The following is a 22,694-nucleotide window of genomic DNA, read 5'->3' as shown; positions in this document are numbered from 1 at the left end:
CTACGTTACAGCCTGCAAATGCATTAATTAACATCCTGATTATGCTTCTATCATCAGGGATAATTTGACGAATAAGACATTACGAAAGGCGGCAACCTTGTGAAATGTGTATTTCGCTTGACCCAAGAGCAGAATCTGTAGGGCTGAGGGAGAAGGACAGATATGTGACAACATCAATTCAAGCATATAAAATTCCTACCTCGGTTTTCAGAATTAGAGACTTCTAAGGCTGGGGAGGATTCTGAAGATCATAATTCTATTCCCTCTTGCAGCATTAAAAGAAACTAAGGCCCAACATCACAGTTTATGAGATGGCCCCAGAAACATAAAACAACACACGGCATGCAGCCCTGGATCTCATGGACCAAGCAGGCCTGGGACGTGAAGAGCGGCTGGTGGAAGACGTCCACATGTCAGTTCAGGTGGGGGCACCCAAGGAGGCGATTAAATAGGCCCAGTTCTTAAACATCTGTGATCTCAAGGATGAGGCCGTAGCTCTGAGCAGAGGCAACTGGAGAAGTCTATAGATCCTGAACCCACAGAGAACTAGTCTCAGAGTGGTCATCTTCCAGGACCCTGGCTGTGCCTCGTATACGACAGGGAGGAGTTCCTGCGTTAACGGTCAAGCACACAGGTGTGTCCCTCATTCCCACTCTCTTCCACGTCCTGGGTCCCCTCTTGCACGGGGGAGGTCCGGCCGCTTCGTTCTCTCTCTTTCCTCACTCACATCCTCACATACCTGCTTCCCTCCCTGTTCTTCTCAAAGCCACCAGACCTGAGGCAAGACACTGAGGTTCTAGTAGACACTTCTGGGACCAGAGAGGGAGAGGTGATGGCAGGCAGGGTTTGCACACAGGAAGTATCGTGCCCAAACATTTGAGCATGTCCATGGCAGGAGGATGGGGCCCCCACCAGCTAAGACTGCAACAATGTGAGCACTAAAAAATTAAGTACAGTAATAAATTATAAACCTCTGGAAAACAGAAAGTGCTGCAACCACACAGATACAGATAATACTGAGTTAAACAAATGCGGGAGAGGCTGCTGTTTCCGATAGAAGGCCGAGTGCTAACTAATTAGTGCCAAAGTTGGAAAATCAGCTTTTTACAACCACCACGTAAAGGCTGGCTTGGGCAAGGATCACACATAATGCTAAGTGTGGGGGAAAGTCTTGAAGAAGAGTGGAATATTGGTATGATACTAACGTGTCTCCCACAGAATGTTTATGAGTTATAAGGGCAAAAAGTGTAGTAACTATAGTGGTAACTCCATCTCCCAGGTGATGCCAGTGGTAAAGAGCCTGCCTGCCAAAGCGAGGTTCAATCCCTGGGTCTGGAAATCCCCTGGAAGAGGGCATGGCAACCCATTCCAGTATTCTGGCTGGGAGAATCCCATGGACAGAGGAGCCAAGCCAGCTACAGTCCATAGGGTTGGAAGAGCTGGACACAACTGAAGTAACTTAGCATGCATATAGTAGTAACTGCATAGTAGATTGCGGTTTTCCTGGTGGCTTAAGGGTAAAGAACCCTCCTACCAATGCAGGAGATGCAGGTTTGATCCCTGGGTTGGGAAGATTTCCTGGAGGAGAAAATAGCTACCTACTCCAGTATTCTTGCCTGGGAAATCCTATGGACAGAGAAGCCTGGCAGCCTGGCAGGCTACAGTCCATGGGGTCGCAAAAGAGTCGGACACGACTTAGTGACTAAACAACAACATACAGGATATTAATCATTATCTACTGACGTGTTCAGTCTACTCTTCCAGTATGAAGGAAACTAACGTTACCAGTAACACAGCTGCATGTGATCTGTCTCCATACGCGATGTCTAAATCGGATACAATCTAAATCTGCTCACGAGGAAACAGCAGACAAATTTTAAATGGGGAATGTCCTATGAAATAAGGGAGAATCAAACTCTTTAAAGTCATAAAAGACAGAAGGGCTGTGGAAATCTTCCAGATCATAGGAAACCCTACAACTACAGCTCCATGGCAGCCCAGCACTTCTCTATCTCCTCTGGAAGACATCAGGAGTAGAGTTAATGATAGGGTTTATCATTCCTATATGAACAATAAACAGGTGGAAAATCAGAAGTTTATTTTTTTTAATTCACAGACCTCTTATATAACCTATCCCCCATGCTGAGTTTTGCAAAAAATAAATAAGCCCTCTCTTCAAAGATGGGCCTGCCTATCAGCCTATTTTGCCTCTGGGCTTTACTTCTTTACTCATTTTTTTTTTTTTCCTGTATTGTGAATTCACAGCATTCTGAACATGACTTTTGCTCTGTGGTAAAAAGGGATTTATCTTTATACTACAGAAAGAGATTTATACTATAGAAATGTGTATTTATACTTATCCTACTTTGGTTGCTGTCTCTTAATCCCCTTTCCGACTGAACTTTCAAAATGCAATACATTTGAAGATATAGAGTACATGTAATACAAACAACTTTCTTCTGGGAGCTGAGGTCCTAGTTTGTTAGAAATCTAAAATACATTACTTCTTCTACTTTGTATTACAGATATTATTTGTCTAGATCATGGTTATTAAACACAACCAGAAACTTATCTATTTTTAATACCATTTCCCCTGCCCCCATACTAAGGTGTATGTACACACACACACACACACACACACACACACAAAACCTAAAGCTGGAAGTGAAAGTGAATGTGGCTCAGTCGTGTCCGACTCTTTGCGACCCCATGGACTATACAGTCCAGGAATTCTCTAGGCTAGAATACTGGAGTGGGTAGCCTTTCCCTTCTCTAGGGGATCTTACCAACCCAGGGATCAAACCAAGGTCTCCTGCATTGCAGGCGGATTCTTTACCACTGAGCCACCAAGGAAGCCAAAACGCTGGAAGGAACCATTAGAAATCAAGTAGACCCCTCCCTGCCGTAGGATGCTAAAGTATCAGGAGCCCTACTTCAGAGATGAGGCAGTCCCAGCTCAGTGGCCCAATAGCTGCCTTAAGTTCAGGCAGGCAGGCAACACTACCAATGGGGTTAGGACCCTCCAGAGGCTCAGAGAGGCATTCATTGTACTCTTCCACACAAATGTGGACCATCAGTGTAAATGACTGCATTGTGTGGTCTAGTTCTCCAGCCCATCTTGAGAATCACTAATATGGTTTGATTCATTACATTTAATTTTCCACTATTTGAACAGTCTCAATGCTTTTCTCATAGGAGTTGAAATAAAGGTCCGTGGACTCAGTACCAACCTAACAGTAGGAAGACTCACAGTGACAAACGGCCACCGAGACAGAAAACAGTGCTATTATTTGTGCATTAGTTAAATTTACCGGTGGTAAATCTAGAAGAGGTGCATTCATGTCTGACAATGCAGAGGCGCCACAAAACAACACGGTCTCTTTGGAAAATAACCCCAGGCTCTAAATCCAAGATGGGATGTCAAGATATGCTTGAGTCCATGAGGAAATGAGGAGAGAGTGATGAAAGGCTACTGTTGTGAACATATTACACCTTTTAAGCAGTGAGAAATTCATTTAATAAATCGATTGAAGCCTGAAACCTAATTAAATCTAAAAGAGGCATCAACCTGAAATGCTAATAAGTTCACACTTAAATTGTATACAAGGCCACGCATGCCTTTAATAATGCATTACCCGAAGTCTTCCCTGTATTCACATGAGCGTTGCAGCAACGTGACATGAATTCTTTCTATGCTCTATTCTGGCTGCAAATACCTCCACGCAAGCAATCTATCTGGCCACGTTCCCCTTCCCTGTCAAGGGGAATGAGATGTGGTTCTCAAGGGCTGTGATCATGGCTGTGAAAAGTTAAGTCAAAAGAGTAAGAATACGTACGTACCTTCCATTAAGAAATACAATGAAGTGAGTCCTTTTCTAATTACTTGGCGCCCTGGATTTAAAGTAATTTGAATGTGCAAGCCCAACAGTGCAGATTGCCAAACTGTTTCACAGAAACTAAAGCTTCAGTTAGTTCAATTTCAACCTGGAGCCCACCTCTATCTAGATGGGCACCGTAGCACTGGGTGCAACAATCCTGCGGTTCAGCTCTCTCTCAGTTCCTCCTGAGGCCGCGCTCCCTAAAGTGGGAGTGGTTTAGGGGCAGAGGAGGGGCTGGAAAGTAAGCTGTGAGCATCACCATGACAAGGCCTGGCTCTGGGTGACTACCACACCCTCTTACCTGCTCACTGCTCCTGCCCTGACCCCTAAGGACTAGTCTCCTAACATAGCACAGTGTCACTTCCAGCTCAAATCCTTTCCATGACTGCCTATCAGGGATGGTTCACTTTGTGTCAACATGGCTGAGTTAAAGGATGACCAGATAACTGGTAAGATGTTATTTCTGGGTGTGTTCCTGAGAGTGTTTCCAAGAGATTAGCACTTGAATCAGTAAGCTGAGTAAAGAAGATACGCCCTCAGAGGATGAGATGGTTGGATGGCATCATCAACTCAATGGACATGAGCTTGAGCAAGCTTTGGGAAATGGTGAAGGACAGAGGAGCCTGGCGTGCTGCAGTCCATGGGGTCGCAAAGAGTCGGACACAACTGAGCGACTCAACAGCAGCTAATCCCACCAAGGGTGGGCGAGGGGAATGGGGGGATCCCATTCCTCCTCCCCATGGAGGCTCTGAATAGAACAAAAGTGCAGAGGAAGGGGGAATCCACTGTCTCCTGGAGCTGAGACATCTATCTCTTTCCCTTAGACACAGACATACTACGGATTCTCAAAACTTCTTACATCAGCCCCGGATTCTCGGGCCTTTGGACCAGGACTTACACCATTAGCTCTCCTGGTTAGCAGGCCTTTGTACTCAGACTAAATCGCACCACCAGCTTTCCTGGGCCGCCAGCATGCAGGTGGCAGACGGTGAGGCTTCTGAGCCTCCACAGTCACATGAGCCAGTTCCTAAAAAAAAGTAAATCTCCTCATATATACAGTTGACCTTTGAACACTGTGGGGATAGGGGCTCCAGCCCAATGCCCCCATCAAAAATGCACACATAGCTTAAAGTCTGCCCTCCAGATCCATGAATTCAACCGACTGCGGACACTGTACTATTTACTATTGATAGTGTAGTATTTACTACAACTCTAGTATTTACTATTGAAAACCATACATATATAAACAGACCTCACCGTTCAAGGATCAACTACACATATTACTGGTTCTGTTTCTCTGGAGAATCATAAATAGTAAGCTATCTGACTCGGATAAAATGCATAATAGCTTACACAGCCCTAGCTGACACATATACACATACATATACACACAAACATATTTTATAATTGTGTGTATGTGCATAATTTTATATATATAGACACACACATTTACACACATACACATACGTGCGTACACTCCCAGGTGACACCAGTAGTAAAGACCCAACTGCCAATGCAGGTTAGACAGAAGAGATGCGGGTTTGATCCCTAAGCCAGCAAGATCCCCTGGAGGAGGGAATGGCAACCCATTCCAGTATTCTTGCCTGGAGAATCCCATGGACAGAGGAGCCTGGCAGGCTAGAATCCATAGGGTCGCACAGAGCTGGACACAACTGAAGTGACTTACCACACACACACTCATATATATTGTTGTTGTTGTTCAGTCACTAAGCTGTGTCCAACTCTTTGCAACCCCATGGACTACAACACACCACGTTACCCTATCCTTCAGTATCTCCTGGAGTTTGCTCAAACACTGTGATTCATCCAGCCCAGAATTTAGTATGATTTACTCTGCATATAAGTTAAATAAGCAGGGTGACAATACAGAGGCTTAACATACTCCTTCCCCAATTTGGAACCAGTCCATTGTTCCATGCCTCATTCTAACTGGTGCTTCCTGACATGCATTCAGGTTTCGCAGGAGGCAGGTAAGGTGGTCTGGTATTCTTATCTCTTGAAGAATTTCCACAGTTTGTTGTGATCCACACAGTCAAAGAATTTAGCACAGTTAACAAAGGAGAAGTAGATGTTTTTCTGGAATTTCCTTGCTTTCTCTATGATCCTTTGGCTGTTAGCAATTTGATCTCTGATTCCTCTGGCTGCTGCTAAGTCGCTTCTGTCGTGTCCGACTCTGTGCGACTCCATAGATGGCAGCCCACTAGGCTCCCCTGTCCCTGGGATTCTCCAGGCAAGAACACTGGAGTGATTCCTCTACCTTTTCTAAATATAGCTTGTATACCTGGAAATTCTCGGTTTGTGTACTGTTGAAGCCTAGCTTGAAGGATTTTGAGCATTATCTTGCCAGCATGTGAAAAGAGCACAATTGTGCAGTAGTTTGAGCATTCTTTGGCATTGTCCTTCTTTGGGATTGGAATGAAAATTGACCTTTTCCAGTCCTGTGGCCACTGCTGAGTTTTCCAAATTTGCTGGCATACTGAATGCAGCACCTGGACAGCATCATCTTTTAGGACTTGAAATAGCTCAGCTGGAATTCCATCACCTCCACTAGCTTTGTTTGCAGTAATGCTTCCTAAGGCCCACTGGACTTCACATTTCAGGATGTCTGGCTCTAGGTAAATGACCACACCATCATGTTATTCAGGTCATTACGATCTTTTTTATATAGCTCTTCTGTGTATTCTTGCCACCTCTTCTTAATCTCTTCTGCTTCCATTAAATCCTTACGTTTCTGTCCTTTATTGAGGCCATCTTTGCATGAAATGTTCTCTTGGTATCTCCAATTTTTTTGAAGAGATCTCTAGTCTTTCCCAGTACGCTGTTTCCCTCTATTTCTCTAGATTGTTCACTTTAAAAGGCTTTCTTATCTCACCTTGCTATTCTTTGGCACTCTGCATTCAGACAGCCTTGGAGGGCAGCAAATAGTCCAATAGAGCCAGAACATGGAATTGAGGGAGGGACTGTAAGCAGACAAGGGTTCCCTCCCTACTCACACTAAAACCCTTCATATCCAGCCTCCAGCCCCTTTACTCCACTGAAACAAGCTTTCTTGATAAAGTTAGTAATCATCTCCAGTTGACAAACCCCAAAGGCTTTATCAACCTCAGCCTCTCAGAAGCACTGGGCTCTGGGGACTACTTCCTCTTTTCTCAAAACATTCTCTTGGTTCTTCTTTGTAAAATATGCTCTCTAGTTCTCTTGGTTCTTCTTCGTAAAATATGCTCTCTAGTTTTTAGCAAGAGAAGTTGACCTTCTCTAGCCAATCCTTTTTTAATCCCCTTACAGGCTCAAACCTCTTCAACCAGGCTGAAAGTGCTGAAGTCCTAAAATCTCAGTCCTTGTTTAAATTCTAAACTCCTCCTGGTCAGAGGCGCCACCTGTATCCAATCTCATCTCCAATGATACCCACACACATGCTGTCTGCAGACCAGATGCACACGAGGGAACTGTCACATTCTCTACCATGGGGCCTTTGGACATGCCGTTCCCTCCTCCTGGAATACTCTTTCCCCTCCTCCTCAACCTTCAGATCTCAAGTCAATCCACATCCCACTCCTTCCAAGCCCAGGCCATAGGCAGGACGCATATATTGTACAAAATGGGCAGTGAGGACAGAGAGGAGAAGCAATGCAGGGACAGCTCCAGGGGGTCCCGCGATGAGAATCTGAGGTTCAGTGACTCAGACCCCCGTGGGCATAATCTTCCCATCCCAGATGATGCCTACTCAGCCCCTTTCTTGTCCTCAGAGGCTCCAAATTCGAGCCTTATCCTTTGCTTTCACACAAACACCACTGACGGTTCACAATAAGAGTTTTACTCTCCTTCCCACCCACTGCAAGCAAGAGGACAGCCTCTCTCAATTCTGTTGTCCCAGAAATAACGAAAGTCCTTTCAGTTTTTCTTTTCGTGTTGTGGTGGTGGTGGTGATGGTGGCTGATTGGTTTGCTGGTTTTTAGCTTCTAATGAGGAGGAATGAAAGAGCTGTTATCTTTACTCACATCCTCTTTTCTTTTCTGCACCAGACCCAATAAAGAAACACAAATTCCCTCTTGGATTCTAACGGTAAGTCATTCGATACAGAAAAGATAGAAATGTTGACATTTTCAAGATATGCTGTGGGTGGCACACCAAAAAGAACCTCAGGTACCACACAGGCAATAGATTACATGGGAATAGACAGCATTTTATTAATATAAAAGCACATAAATGCCATCAGGATGGCAGGTTAGCCATTGGGAATAACTGAAATTTGACCCACACTTCACATGTAAGCCAATTTCCCTTTTATCTTTGAAAGGAGTGGGGGGCATGGGGGATCACCTTACATTTAGGAAATATCAGATGTTGAGGGCCTACTATGTGCCAAGGTCCAGTGTTACACGATGAAGAGACTACAGACAGCAGGTTTCTGAGAATCTACAGAAAAACGCTTTCAGTAGCTTGTGGATCCCCAAATGAAGGCTTCTTGCCTTACACAAAAACAAATAAATGTCAACGGGACTTTCTTCAATTATCACCAGAGGTAGGAACTATACAGGAAAAGAGTAAGAGACTTGACGACAAACAAATGTAAAACTGAAATATCAAAATACCTATAAACGTGTCAGAGAAATAGTAGGTTGCCCTTTGAATTTAATTGCACTTTGAATTTAATCCTCAGAACTGAGGTGGGGCAAAAAGCAACACTAGTTAGCTGAAGGGAGGGTATGAAAAAGAAATAAGATCATACTGAGGGCCCAGAAGGTTAAAGATCAGCAGATACGGGGCAATTTTCCATCCTTGTCGGCAAAGAGGACATGACCCAGCCTGACGTAAGTTAAAGAAACACAGGCGGAGGACAGCCGGCAGGGCGGCCAGGGGCCGGGAGACACAGGAGGGGACAACGGGGGAGACAGAGCCAGTCTCTATGAGGCCACAGGCGAAGCCCCCGCACTCCCACTGAGACAGCTGCTTCGGGATTGCCCTTTGCAACACGAGGAACAGAACGCAAGAGCAGAAGCCCCAGAGACTCCACGCCAGTCCCTCAGGCAGTTTCCCAGGGTTAAATGGCGACTCCCTGTCTCCTCTCCCCTTTGGTGCAAGGAGGTCAGCCACTGCCCGACTGCCCCCTCAACTCACCCCCTGCAGAGTCCAGGGGGATGGCCTTCTTCAGGCTGGAGAACCGCCATGGCCGCCCACCACAGGGCCTTTGGACGTGCCGTTCCCTCCTCCTGGAATACTCTTTCCCCTTCCCCTCAACCTTCAGATCTCGGGTCAATCCACATCTCAGCAGAGGAGCTTTTCTAACGAGAACAAATCCCTCTACACAGGTTCTAAGAGCACCAGGGATCTTTACAGCATCTGTCACAATGCAATTCTATTCATCCTTAAATGCACATCCTCGTCCCCATTAGACTGACCCATGGCAGGCGCTCAAAATACAGAGAATGAGAGCCAGTAGCAGGGGCCAGATCAGGCAGGGCTCTGGGGAATCTGGAGTCCTTCCCTTCCCAGGGAGTCAGTAAAGAAGCACCATCATCCTCAGGTAGCCCTGAGTCCCAGAACCTGCCACACAAGCCTTTCACTCCAGACCCACCCCAGCTCCATCTCACTAGGGACAGTGAAAGGCAGAGATCACGGTCACAGACGCTACAGCCAAATGGTTGGGTTCAAATCCCAGCCCCACCACTTACCAGCGGTGTCATTCAAGGATTTCAGCTGTGTGATTCCATCAGTTTCATCATTTGTGAATGACGGGGATGAGAGAACCTACACCATACGTGTTTTGTGAGGATTAAATAAATACATAAAAGCACTTAGAAATGTGCCTGGCATGACGTATGCACTAAGAGTTTGCTGCTGCAGCTGCCATTACTGCTATTAATACCATTATTATTCCTCCTACTATTATAGCTGACCCTTGAACAACATAGGTTTGAACTGTGTGGGTCCACTTACACTCGATTTCTTTCAGCAGAATATACTGCAGTCCTATGGTCCAAGGGTGACTGATTCCAAAGATGCAGAATCACAGACAGCTGACTATAAATTATACGTGGACTTCCAACCATCAGGAGGGCCAGTGCCCCAAGCCCTGCACTGTTCACGGGTCAACCGTGTTCACTGGGAGGGCATGTTTTCAAAGCACTTCCCTCCCCGTCCTGCTTCCACAGTCCTCATCTGCCACGGTAAGCCCCTGCCTTGGAAGAATCCCATCTCTCAAGACAAACAGCTGTCAAACTCCTCTCTCATATCCACATCTGAACGGAATCTCTTTTCTTCCTGTAAGTTTTGCAGCCTTTCCCCGTCACCTGGTATCAAGGATGTGGCAAAAGTTCTGATAAAATAATGATAGTAATTAAGTAAGAAAGGCATGCGTCCCTCATCCCTCACACGGCAGATTCACTCTCAGGAAAACTGCAAGCAGACACAATATTTTGACATGCCATGTACACACATTTTATGAGAAAAACAGAGATCGAGAAGGTGGGGTACCGACAGTGGTCACGGTACGCGTATGCACCTGAGCAAGGACATGTCCTGCAGGTAACACAGAGCAACACCTGCAGGACATGTAACACAGAGCAACCATCCCGAGTTCAGATCAAACTATCTGAAAATCTGGCTCTTCAGACCCACTGTCCGAAATTACAGACAAGCACATATTTCCTGAGTGCCCACTACAGGCTGGATACCCCGGAGGGACCTGGCGACATAATGTGAAACAAAGCAAGATTTGATCATTGCTCTCAAAAGCTCATTGTCTGCTGGAGAGTGAGCAAGTAAAGAGACAGCTACTGCGTGGAACATGGCTGCTGCTGTGACAAGCACGGGGTGTCCGTTCCCAGAGGTGAGTATTATAACATCTCCGCTTTCCAGAGAAGGAAGCTAAGGCACGGAGGGGTCACTGGGTAACAGGGAACAGAGCCAGGATTCAAATGCAGGCAGCCAGGCTCCACGTCTAGGCTCTGGTGACCGGTGACCAATGAAAGCCTTCTATCTGAAGATGCTCTGGAGTTTCCTGCATCAAAGTGCTCCTTACTCTAAAAAGTCTGAGGGTCGCTCCGTAATATGTGGACTGAAAATACTACCCACACAGGAAGAAAATAGCGCGAAGTGCAGAGAAACTGTCTCTGAAGTCAAAGTAAATCCAGGAATTAAAACCTAATGACCGTTCCTAAAATCTGCCTCAACCTGAGGTCCCCTTCGTGATTTGATTTACAGAAGTCTGTATTTGGAGAAAAAGGTGAAGGGATTGAAGTATGAATGTAAGAAGAAAGAAAACAAGTCTTCTGAGTCTGTGGAGATGGGACTCAGAAGACAGAAGGGTAGACTAACAGAGGTACCCAAAGCAAGAGGTAGTACAAATGCCCAGCTGTTGTTAATAGCTCAGATGTGTCTCTTTGCGACCCTGTGGACTGTAGCCCACTGGGCTCCTCTGTCCATGGGGTTCTCCAGGCAAGAATACTGGAGGGGTTGCCATTTCCTTCTCCAGGGGATCCTTCCCACCCAGGAATCAAACCCACATCTCCTGCACTGGCAGGCAGAGGCTTTACAACTAAGCCGCCAGAGACTCCTGCAAATGCCCAGTAGTGGAAACTATTTGCAAAGAGAACTCCTCAAGGGTGAGAGGGAGGTTGCAATGGTCTAGATGCTGGGGACCCCATGCTTCCATTTTGGAACCCACACCTTCCATACATTATCACCACCCCCCCGCCATCACCGTCCACCTCCTCAACCACTCAGCCTCCCAGGCCTTTGTTTTCTCGGAAATTAGAAAACAAACAGCGCCACCATCACCCTCACGGCTGCGATTACGATTATCAGCTCATATGTCAGTGTCTACACTGCCTGTGTTCACAGCTTTAGTACATGAACTCACTTAATCCTTGGACTTCCCCAATGAGACAAGCACTATGGTTTGCCCCATTTTAATATCCCAGAAAACACAAGCATAAGGAGGTTAAATCACGAGTCCAACCACATATGGGGGAGGGAGCTGGGAGTACTTCAGCACCAGGATACTAGCGGTCCCATATCCATCCAGTGTGGGGCTAATACAGAACTGCAAGGGATCATAGCCATCACCTAGTGAAAGAGTCTGGCTCTCATTTAACAGCTGGGGAAACCGAGGCAAAAGTGATTGGATCAAGCTACCCACTGAGGGCAGAGCCTGTCTCTTGTCCACCATACTCTGCCTCTCTGAACTGTTGTGTCTCAGGCTCGGAGCTGGACCAGAGCCTCTCCCCAGCCAGTCCCATCCCTGCCTGCTGCTTCCCCAGCCCGGCCCATCTCTCAGGCACCTCTGGCTTTGCTACATTTTCCAGCGCAAAACAGTAAGAAGCTACCACCTCCTGAGGACTGACTATACCCCAGGCTTGGTCACCCCTCACCTCACTGCTGTGAGGCAAGTGCTATTCTTATCTCTATTTTAGAAACAAAGATTCACCTGGAGAATTTTAATTATTTGCCCAAATCACATAGCTAGTACCTGGCATAGCAAGCACTTAGTTACTATGTTACCTTCAAAAAAAAGTGAGCCTGTCTTAACAGCACCTGTTAATAAGCATCTTTTCCTCCTTTATGTTCACACTTCCCCTGCTTTCCACCCAACCATGACGGTAGATAGTGTTTCACAAAGTCCATGTCTGCCATCCTGCCCTGCAACCCGAGGTTAAATATGATTCGGAGGCAGGACTCAAGCAAAGCCAGTAGTTGGTGTGGCTGGTTTTATCACCTACTGCCGGCCTGAACCAACTCTCTATCTGATGCTGATGTGAACTTTCCCTCAGTCGTGTCTGACTCTTTGCGACCCCATGGACTATACAGTCCATGGAATTCTCCAGGCCAGAATACTGGAGTGGGTAGCTTTTCCCTTCTCCAGGGGATCTTCCCAACCCAGGGACCAAATCCAGGTCTCCCGCATTGCAGGCAGATTCTTTACCAGCTGAGCCACAAGGGAAACCCAAGAATACTGGAGTGGGTAGCCTATCCCTTTTCCAGGGGATCTTCCTGACCCAGGAATCAAACTATGGTCTCCTGCATTGCAGGCAGATTCTTTAACAACTGAGCTATCGGGACTTAAATTCTTCCACTGACCCACTGAAAGCCCCAACTCAAAGCCCCACTGAAAAGGGGGACTTGTGTTCCTGCCATCCCAGCTCATAGATGTCCCCATATATTAAGGCCTAGTAGCCACCAACAGTGCCCAGATCCCTCTGGAATAAGTAGTGATGAGTGTGCCTGTGAAGACCAGAGAGCATCACAATTCAGGAAATTCAGAGGGCAAGCTGTGAGAAATTCCGAGGATAATTGAAATTGACCTGTAACTCACCAGCCACCACGGGAAATTCTATCACTTTGCACACTTTGCTTCCACAGCCAGAAATCAAATCAGAGGAAGATGATCAGATTTCTAATTTGGAACCTCAGACACGCAGTGTCATCTTTAATGACTTCTGGCAAAAGATGTTCATTACAGACCTCAGCCTACCTAAATTAAAACATGAAGCCCCAAAATTAAGCAGAAAATTCTCAATTTCTCATGTCTGTACAGCCACAGAAAAATCACACAAGTGGGAAAACACAGACCCCTTAGCGGTTTGTTCTACCTGAAAATATTTGAGCAAGAATTACACAAAACAGAAGAGCAAATAGGAAAAATATATATATATAATAAATCTTTCAGTCAGGTCCTAACTTTCAGGTTTGAGCCATCTCTGCAAACAGCAATTTTTCATGATCAATTTGAACTATCATGTCAAGGAACATTATCTCTCAGCTGATGGCCCATTTCATCCATTGTGTGATGTAGAGCTCAGATTCCTCTGCTACAGCAGGCTGCCGGCTTCAAGTCTTCTCTCACTGCTAAGTGGACTGATAGTGCAGTCCATCAGCATGGTGTCCAGATGTGTATGGCTCCTTTCAAACGGGGGGCTAAAAATCCATCTCTCAGCCTCAGCTCTAAACCTCATTCAGTGTGGATTTTCTAGTAGCCTAGGTAGCCATTAAACAATCTCTGAAGATGGTTTTTAAACCTCTTCCCTCCACTTCCCATCCACCATGCCCTTTGTGTCACTGTAAGAGTGGTGGCCACAATGCAGCAGAATAATTTGCATCACCAGCTTTCACAGCTGCTCATGACTCAATTCGACTTGAACTTAAACCCAGGAAGGGGCTGGAGCAATGCCCAGTCTGCAGCAATTCCTCAGTGATGGCCCAGAGATATTAGATGTAAATAGAAACTACAAATTGAAATTTTTATCTTCCCTTGACATGTCTTCTTAAGGAGAAAAGTCAGAGAAAATGGGGACCAGGACCACTGGAGGGTTATGCGACCAGATCCTGACTATGAACATGGTAAACTAAGAATAGAGGAAAGAGTGCAAAGGAGAATCTCTAAGTTTTATTCCTTCTTTTCTCAGTTAAAAACTACTTCTTCTGAGCCTTACACTGTGCATGGAATTCCTCAGAAAGAGTTCATCTCCCTTCCTAAATTCAATAACTTCATGTGGAATAGTTATTGTATACCAAGAGAGAAGCCCTGAGTGTCTCTAAATACAAGTGGCAAATCAGAAAACCCTTAAGAAGCTAAAGCAAACGTGACGGGGGAAATCCACACCCACGCAAGCTGAAAGAAGCCAGGACACACATTGAGGTCACTCCCAAGAAGGACCATGTGTGCCATTTCAGCACATTCCCTTGTATCCAGCTCGCTTCAGACGCACGTCACTCCAAGGAGTACCTCAGAGAAACTTTTCATGATCACTCTCTTGCTCATGGTGACTGATACAGAGGAGAGGTTTCAACAACCCAGGGTCCACACTATTCAAGTCTAGTTTCTAACAAGAATGACAAAGGTCTCGGCAGACATGTTTTCTGCACCTCAGTGGTTTGTACACAACAGAGGATCTTGGACAAAAAATAATTAATTAGCCTAGAGCCAGCATGGCTGCCAAGAGTCAAGATTATTTATTACCCCAACCAACACTGGAGAAGCTCTTTAGGAGAACGTGCTTCCCAAGAAATGCTTCAGCGCAAGCATTCACATCAAGGAGGCCGAGGAACCATGTTGGGTGCCCACAAGGGACTCGTGACATACCCCCAGGTCATGCTTAGGTCCCAACCCATTTATTCAGTAAATTACTTTCATGAACAGGTCAAAATGAATAAAGCCTTCCCATCAGGCCCACCTTCCAAACAAAACCACTTCCTGGCCTCCTGGCTAGAGAGAGCTCCTTTTCCTAAATTTGCCATTACAGCTGGGCAACCTATGATATTCGATGAAGTAATTAAAGACAAATCAGAGAAATTACTTACATTCTTTACAATAATCAGATGGTATTTCCAATCCAAAGAAGCAGACGGCAGCAAAAATAAACTGCGTTCATGGAGGCTTAGATCAATTCAGTCCCTGTAATAAATTATGATGGAAAACTAGGATATTGCCTGTTAACTACCCCCCTTTTGCAAGAGCAACATTAGAGACAGCAATACTCACTGAGCTCAGAGATGAAATATAAGACTGGATGAGCCAGAATGGATTTTCTGAGCAGGGCCAGGACCAGGAGGGTGGCAAATGGAGGCTTCTAAAGAACACAATTCAAGTAGATACTGCCTCCCACAGATGTGCGAGTTCCCACCCTCAGGTTCTTACATTAGGCTTGCAATTGCAAGAGCCAGCCTGCCACTGGTTCCACACTGGAAGCGATAATAAAACCCAGCAGCAAGCGAGCCCATCTGGAGAGCAACAGCCAGAAACGGCAGCGGGGCCGAGGGATCTTTTAGAACAGAGACTCCAAGCTGACTGTACATCCGTGGGGCTAAATCAAGAAGACTAAGAACACTCAGAAAAAGCACCCGCCTATCCACAGTGCGTGAGTACAGGAGTAACAGAAGGATAAAAGCTAACATTCGTAGACACCTACTGTGTGCCAGATGCTTTATATGTATGTATTAGCTTTTTTAATCTTCCAAACGACTTTTAGAGACGAATATTATCAGTACCATTATCATTTTTATTACCATGTAAAAGACAAAAAAAACTGAAACGCACATTTGAAGTCTGTTGCTCTGGATCTGAGAGCTAGTAAATGCCTGCCCTGTACTATTAACTAAGTCTATATATTTTTTCTTTTTTTTTTACATTTTTGGTATTAAGAAAAATAAAATTAAGTCTATTTTTTTAATCTATAGTCTCACAAAGACATCATTTTCAAGAAAAACAGACAGCAATAAAATCATCAGTATATGTATTATGTCCCAAGTTAGTAAGAGACCACTTTAGGCACAGCCCTTTGTGCATCTTTACACAGACTGGGTGAGAAACTTTATCTCCCAATTTTTCATAGCCCGACAATATGTTTGAGAGGTTCAGAAAATATGGATTGTCAATCTGTTAGATTAAAAAAACCTAAGCGCCAAAGGAAACTTGAGTGAAGGGCAGAGAAAGGATGGTGGCTCCTCCCACCGGACATCCCCGAAGGACCCTGACAGACTGACCTCCACATCCCCGTGAAGCTGAACATGGTGCTCACACAGCGAGGGAGCGGCGGCGGCCTGAGTCCATCCAGGCGCATGAGCAGAGCCGGGACACCGAAGAGCACCAAGTACTTCACGTAGAAGAAGAGCACTTGGGCCAGCGCCAGGCCTCCTGAAAGACAGAGGGACCCGTGAGACACAGACAAGAAGTGAGGCCATCTCCTGGGAAGGATGCTCGTTCCAGGAAACACAACACCTGCTCCCGCGTCTCCCACCACTCCTCTTCCTCCGTTCAATGCACACGTTTCACTGTCTCCCACAACGGTCTGGGTGGTGAGATTTTTGGATTAATAAATACTGAAATCTGCTTTATTATTGTAGCAGGCAACAGGACCCCTTAGCATCTGTGCTTTTACAGACGCTAGCAAAGGGCACACTTTGAAGTCATACATATGTTGTGTGTATACACACATACAGGGCATTAAAAACTATTTGAAAGGAAAAAAAATCCTTCCCCAATCCTTTCAAAACCTCACATGAAGTCACACCCACTAGGATGGCGAGAAGTGTAAAGTCAGATCAACAAGGGTGGCAAAAATACGGAGAAATTGGAACCGTCATACACTGTGTTGGCAGGAAAGTGAAATGATGCAGCCACTTTAGAAAATATTTGTCAATTCTTTAAATAATTAAACATACAGTTACCATGCATGCATGCTAAGTCGCGTCAGTCATGTCCAGCTCTTAACGACCCTATGGATTGTAGCCCACCAGACTCTTCTCTCCATAGATTGTCCAGGCAAGATTACTGGAGTGGGTTGCCATGCTCTCCTCCAGGGGATCTTCCCCAGCCAGGGATGGAACCCGCGTCTCTTATATATCCTGGATTGGCAGGTGGGAACTTTACCATTAGTGCTGCCTGGGGAACCCACAGTTACCATCTGACCCAGCAATTCCACTCTTGGGCATACACCCAAGAGAAATGAAAACAGATGTCTACACAGCAACTTGCACCCAAACGTGCACAGTAGCATAATTCACAACAGCCCAAATGTTGGGCAACCCAAATGTCCACTGATGGACAAACGGATAAACAAAACATAGTAAGTCATACAGGAGAATATTATTCAGCCATAAAAAAAAATGAAGATTCACACTGCAACATAAATGCTGAAAACATCATGCTAAGAGAAGTAAGCCATAAAAGACCACATATTGTAAGATTCCATTCATATGAAACTCCAGAAGAGGAAAAGAAAAGACAGAAATAGAGACAGAAAGGTGATTACTGGTTCCTTACCACTGAGGGGCTGGGAAATGAGACTGTGGGGGTGGCAGCTAAACAGTAGGGCTTCCTTTTATTCTGCTGCACCAGGTCTCAGATGTGGCAGGTGGGGTCTTTAGTTGCAGCATGCCAACTCTTAATTTCAGCACATGGGATCTAGTTCCCTGACCTGGGCCTCTTGCATTGATTGGGAGCTCAGAGTCGTAGCCACTGGACCACCAGAGAAGTCCTTAGGGCTTATTTTTGAGGTGATGAAAATGTTCTAAAAATTATGGTGATGATAGTTGCCATATACGGATAGACAGTATATCCACGATATAATAAAGCCAGTGAGTTGTACACTTTGAATGGATGAACTGCATGATACGTGAACTGTATCACAATAAAGCTACTTAAAAAAAAAAGAAGATGAGGGCCCCAAGCTTCAACAACCAGCATCTTCCTGGCCAGAATCGTGTCTTTCTGGAAGGAAAGGAACACCAAGTGTGGGCACAGAGTGAGATCTGAGGTGGAGACACATGCTCTGCTCCCACGGGCGTCCACCTGCCCCCCTGAGAGCGGGACCCGCGTCTCCAGCTAGAGCTCAAGATGCTCCCCTGATCGACACATCTTTGTGGGCTTCTGAGCCAGCTGACCCCACCTCTTCACCCTGGGAGGAAGGTGGGAACCTAAGCTATCGGTCTGTGGGGAACCGTGAACCTGGGCAAGCTGCTGGCCTCAGTAGCGGGGTGAGGAGGTGAAGCCAGGAGAACAAGGGCAAAGTGCCCAAGGAAACCCTGGAGTAGATGACCCTGTGACCACGTGTTGTCCAGCCTCCAAACTCACCTTCCCCGGTGTGCAGGGAAATGATGCAGGCCAGCAATAGTGACAGGGCTGATCGGCTTATCCATGGGATAACCTGAAGGAAATAACTAAGCCTTAAACTAGTAGTAGCAGGAGATACTACTGCCTGGTCCTTTTGATGTTACATGGCAATCAATGCCACGAAACGTGTGGCTGTAAATAGTAACTCTGAGCCAGAAGAAAATACATTAGCCATTTTCTAAATACACAGTGTGCATGCCTGCATGCTAAGTCACTTCAGTTGTATCTAACTCTTTGCAACCCTGTGGACTGTAGCCCACCAGGCTCCTCTGTCCATGGGATTTTACAGACAAGAATAATGGAGTGTAATCTCTTCCCGACCCAGAGATTGAACCCATGTCTCTTATGTCTCCTGCACTGGCAAGTGGGTTCTTGCCATCAGTGCCACCTGGGAAGCCGAAATAAACAGTTTGAGCAAAGGTAAACAGCAGTTCAAATCCGAGAGCTACCTGTCCCACAAGGAGGAAACCCCAGCAATCACCACGTGTCCGTCACATTCAGGAGTATGGCAAAAATGTTCTTTTTGGAAACCAGACTACGGTCTTATTTGTTGCAAGAGCTGCTATAAAATGGTAGCCTTCTTGGATGTATGATAAGAGATAAGAAAAAAGCTGATGTGTGTGTGTGTGAATATGTGTGTGTGTGTATGTATACACAAGAAATGGGAGATGTGTGTTAACACCATCTTAAAAGCTTCTGGGCAGGGGGAGTGCCACAGGCATATACTGAATGGTGAAGATTCAGTTGCACTGTCTAGTATGGCAGTGAGGGAAACTATAAACTATTCCAATATGAACCCCCAGGCTCTAGTCAGAAAAATCCCAGAGCTACCAAAAGGCAGGACATGAGTGAGAAAGACTAATTGAAAAGCACAAAGCTTCCAGAGCTGACAACGATCAGCCTGAAGAACTGAAGACATCAAAGGGCCTGTGGAAGACTCTATCTACCGAAGCTCAGGGAGGCTAAGGCCGCCCAGGGGTCTTTTATAGATGAAGCATCAGATGTCTCTTTTCCTTGTTAACAGGGTGAAAGATCAGGGAGAATGGGCTACTCCTTGTCTCAAATACTGCCTTTAATTTGACATTATTTTTGTACAGTTGTTATACATGAGGTAAATGAATTACAATCCATAGCTGAATCAACATTTTTATGGATCACCATTTGCAAACAGTCTTCACCATTTGGAAACAGTCTTTACCGCCTGCAATGCGAGAGGCCCAAGTTCCACCCCTGGGTCGAGAAGATCCCCTGAAGAAGGAAATGGCAACCCACTCCAGTATTCTTGCCTGGAGGATCCCCATGGACAGAGGAGCATGGCGGGCTACAGTCCATGGGGTTGCGAAGAGTCGGACACAATTGAGCGACTTCACGTCATACGGAATGGGCTATGAGGGAAGGGTTAATTTTGTACAGGTGTTTAATAGCATTCTGTGGCTAGACCTCATTGAAGATAAGATTACTGGGGACTTTTTCCTCAATACGGACGGAAAGCATAAGAAATCATATATTTAGCAATATGAAACAAGTGCCCTATTTATCTGATATTGATTATTTTTTACGGATTAATATACAAAAGGCTTATTTTTTTTCTTGACAGTTTAGTAACTGCTTCATAAGCTCATAGAAAAAGAAATGTGAATAGTGGTTGTAAAAGCATTATAACTGTAATTTCTGCATTGTTTAGTCTTTCAGGAAAAAAAATGTGTTTATACTCATGAATTTAACAATTCTGCCTCCTTGCTATTGATTTGCATCATCGTATGAAAGACGCGTGGCTCATTCGTCTTTCCCCTTGACCTAAAGATTAGTCTTTCCTGTGTACGATTTGGTCTACGGTTTCAGGGTTAAGCCTAAGGGTTAGCAATCTCCCACTAGGCATATGATCTGTTAGAAGGCAACATAAGAAAGACAAATATCCTATGATATTGCTTATATGTGGAATCCTAATCAGTTGTGTCAGACTCTTTGAGACCCCATGGATGGTAGCCTGCCAGGTTCCTCTGTCCATGGAACTCTCTAAGCAAGATTACTGGAGTGGGTAGCCATTCCCTTCTCCAGGGGATCTTCCCAACCCATGGATCAAACCTGGTCTCCTGCATTATAGGTGTATTCTTTACTGTCTGAGCTACCGGAAAGCCCCCAAAATGGTACAAATGAACTTGTTTACAAAACAGAAACAAAATCACAGATGTAAAAAACAAACTTATCGTTACCCAGGGGGATAGCGGAGAGGGATAAATTGGGAGACTGGGATTGACATACACACACTACTGTATGTAAAATAGATAACAAACAAGGACCTACTGTGTGGCACAGGGAAATGTACGCAATACTCTGTAATGATGTACATAGGAAAAGAATCTAAAAAAGAGTGGATATGTGTGTATGTACAATTCACTTTGCTATATACCTGAAACTAACTATGGCAGAAAGTGAAGAAGACCTAAAGAGCCTCTTGATGAAAGTGAAAGAGGAGCGTGAAAAAGTTGGATTAAAGATCAACATTCAGAAAACTAAGATCATGGCATCTGGTCCTGTCACTTCGTGGCAAATAGATGGGGAAACAGTGGAAACAGTGGCTGACTTTTTTGGGGGAACTCCAAAATCACTGCAGATGGTGACTGCAGCCATGAAATAAAAAGATGCTTGCTCCTTGGAAGAAAAGTTATGACCAACCTAGACAGCATATTAAAAAGCAGAGACATTAATTTGCCAACAAAGGTCCATTTAATCAAGGCTATGGTTTTTCCAGTGGTCATGTATGGATGTGAGAGTCGGACTGTGAAGAAAGCTGAGCGCCAAGAATCAATGCTTTTGAACCGTGGTGTTGGAGAAGACTCTTGATAGTCCCTTGGACTGCAAGGAGATCCAACCAGTCCATCCTAAGGGAGATCAGTCCTGGGTGTTCATTGGAAAGACTGATGCTGAAGCTGAAACTCCAATAATTTGGCCACCTGATGCAAAGAGCTGACTCACTGGAAAAGACCCTGATGCTAGAAAGATTGAGAGCAGGAGGAGAAGGGGACAACAGAGGATGAGATGGTTGGATGGCACCACTGACTCAATGGACATGAGTCTGGGTAAACTCCGGGAATTGGTGATGGATAGGGAGGCCTGGCGTGCTGTGGTTCATAGGGTCGCAAAGAGTCAGACACAACTGAGTGACTGAACTGAACACAACATTGTAAATCAACTACACCCCAATAAAAATTTTAAAAGAAACAAGACAAGTGACTGTAGTCTGATGAAAGGTTATTTGACATTTATACATAGAGCTCACTTTTATTATATTCAAAAATGCAAAACTTAGCTATTTTAAAATACTTTAAAATATTTTTTTCTGAGTTTATATTTAAAAGACCCCTCACTACCAGGAGTTAAGATTAGTTTCTGCCTAACCTAACACCTTTCTGTCAAAAAATTTATAGACGAGTTCATATGCTATGCTCATTCATTCAACAAGCATGCCTGCCCCAAGCGCCTGACAGCTGAATCACTAGCTACAGGTTATAAAAGGCAGCCTGGGGGCCATATCATGTGGAGAACCCAGGCCTCAGGAGACTCACAGGTCAGTTTCATTACAGTCCCATTTATCCTTCCCTTTGGCTCTCAATGTTTTCTTCTCCCTTTCTTCCCTATTCCCCCTTCTCTTGGAACAATCCCATGTACCCTTCAGATCCCAGTTCAAACATAGTTTATTCTTCCTAACTTCTCTGTTTCAAGCAGAATCAATAACTTATGCATTAATTTAATATATAGTTACTGAGCACCAACCACTTACCAGATACTGAGCAATACAGTGTTGAATAAAGAGATGAGGTCCCTAATTTATCAGATCAGATCAGTCGCTCAGTCATGTCCGACTTTTTGCGACCCCATGAATCGCAGCACGCCAGGCCTCCCTGTCCATCACCAACTCCCGGAGTTCACTCAGACTCACGTCCATCGAGTCAGTGATGCCATCCAGCCATCTCATCCTCTGTCGTCCCCTTCTCCTCCTGCCCTCAATCCCTCCCAGCATCAGAGTCTTTTCCAATGAGTCAACTCTTTGCATGAGGTGGCCAAAGTACTGGAGTTTCAGCTTTAGCATCATTCCTTCCAAAGAAATCCCAGGGCTGATCTCCTTCAGAATGGACTGGTTGGATCTCCTTGCAGTCCAAGGGACTCTCAAGACTTTTCTTCCTGTC

General features: G+C 45.2%; 1 protein-coding gene across 1 annotated transcript in view; it reads right to left on the bottom strand.

Moving 5' to 3' along the window:
• The window catches only part of LOC104984233 (protein-cysteine N-palmitoyltransferase HHAT-like), a 298,539-nt gene that overhangs the window by 208,836 nt on the left and 67,009 nt on the right, over positions 1–22,694 (bottom strand). The window contains exon 6 of the mRNA XM_010833889.1: positions 16,380–16,530. Coding sequence (XP_010832191.1) covers positions 16,380–16,530 — 151 coding nt within the window. The remainder of the gene's footprint in view (positions 1–16,379; positions 16,531–22,694) is intronic.

Source organism: Bison bison, unplaced genomic scaffold (assembly GCF_000754665.1).
Source record: "Bison bison bison isolate TAMUID 2011002044 unplaced genomic scaffold, Bison_UMD1.0 scf7180017863955, whole genome shotgun sequence".
In the NCBI taxonomy this organism is placed as follows: Eukaryota; Metazoa; Chordata; class Mammalia; order Artiodactyla; family Bovidae; genus Bison; species Bison bison.
Note: the sequence above shows the minus strand (reverse complement) of the source record. Positions and strands in the feature narration are given on the sequence as shown.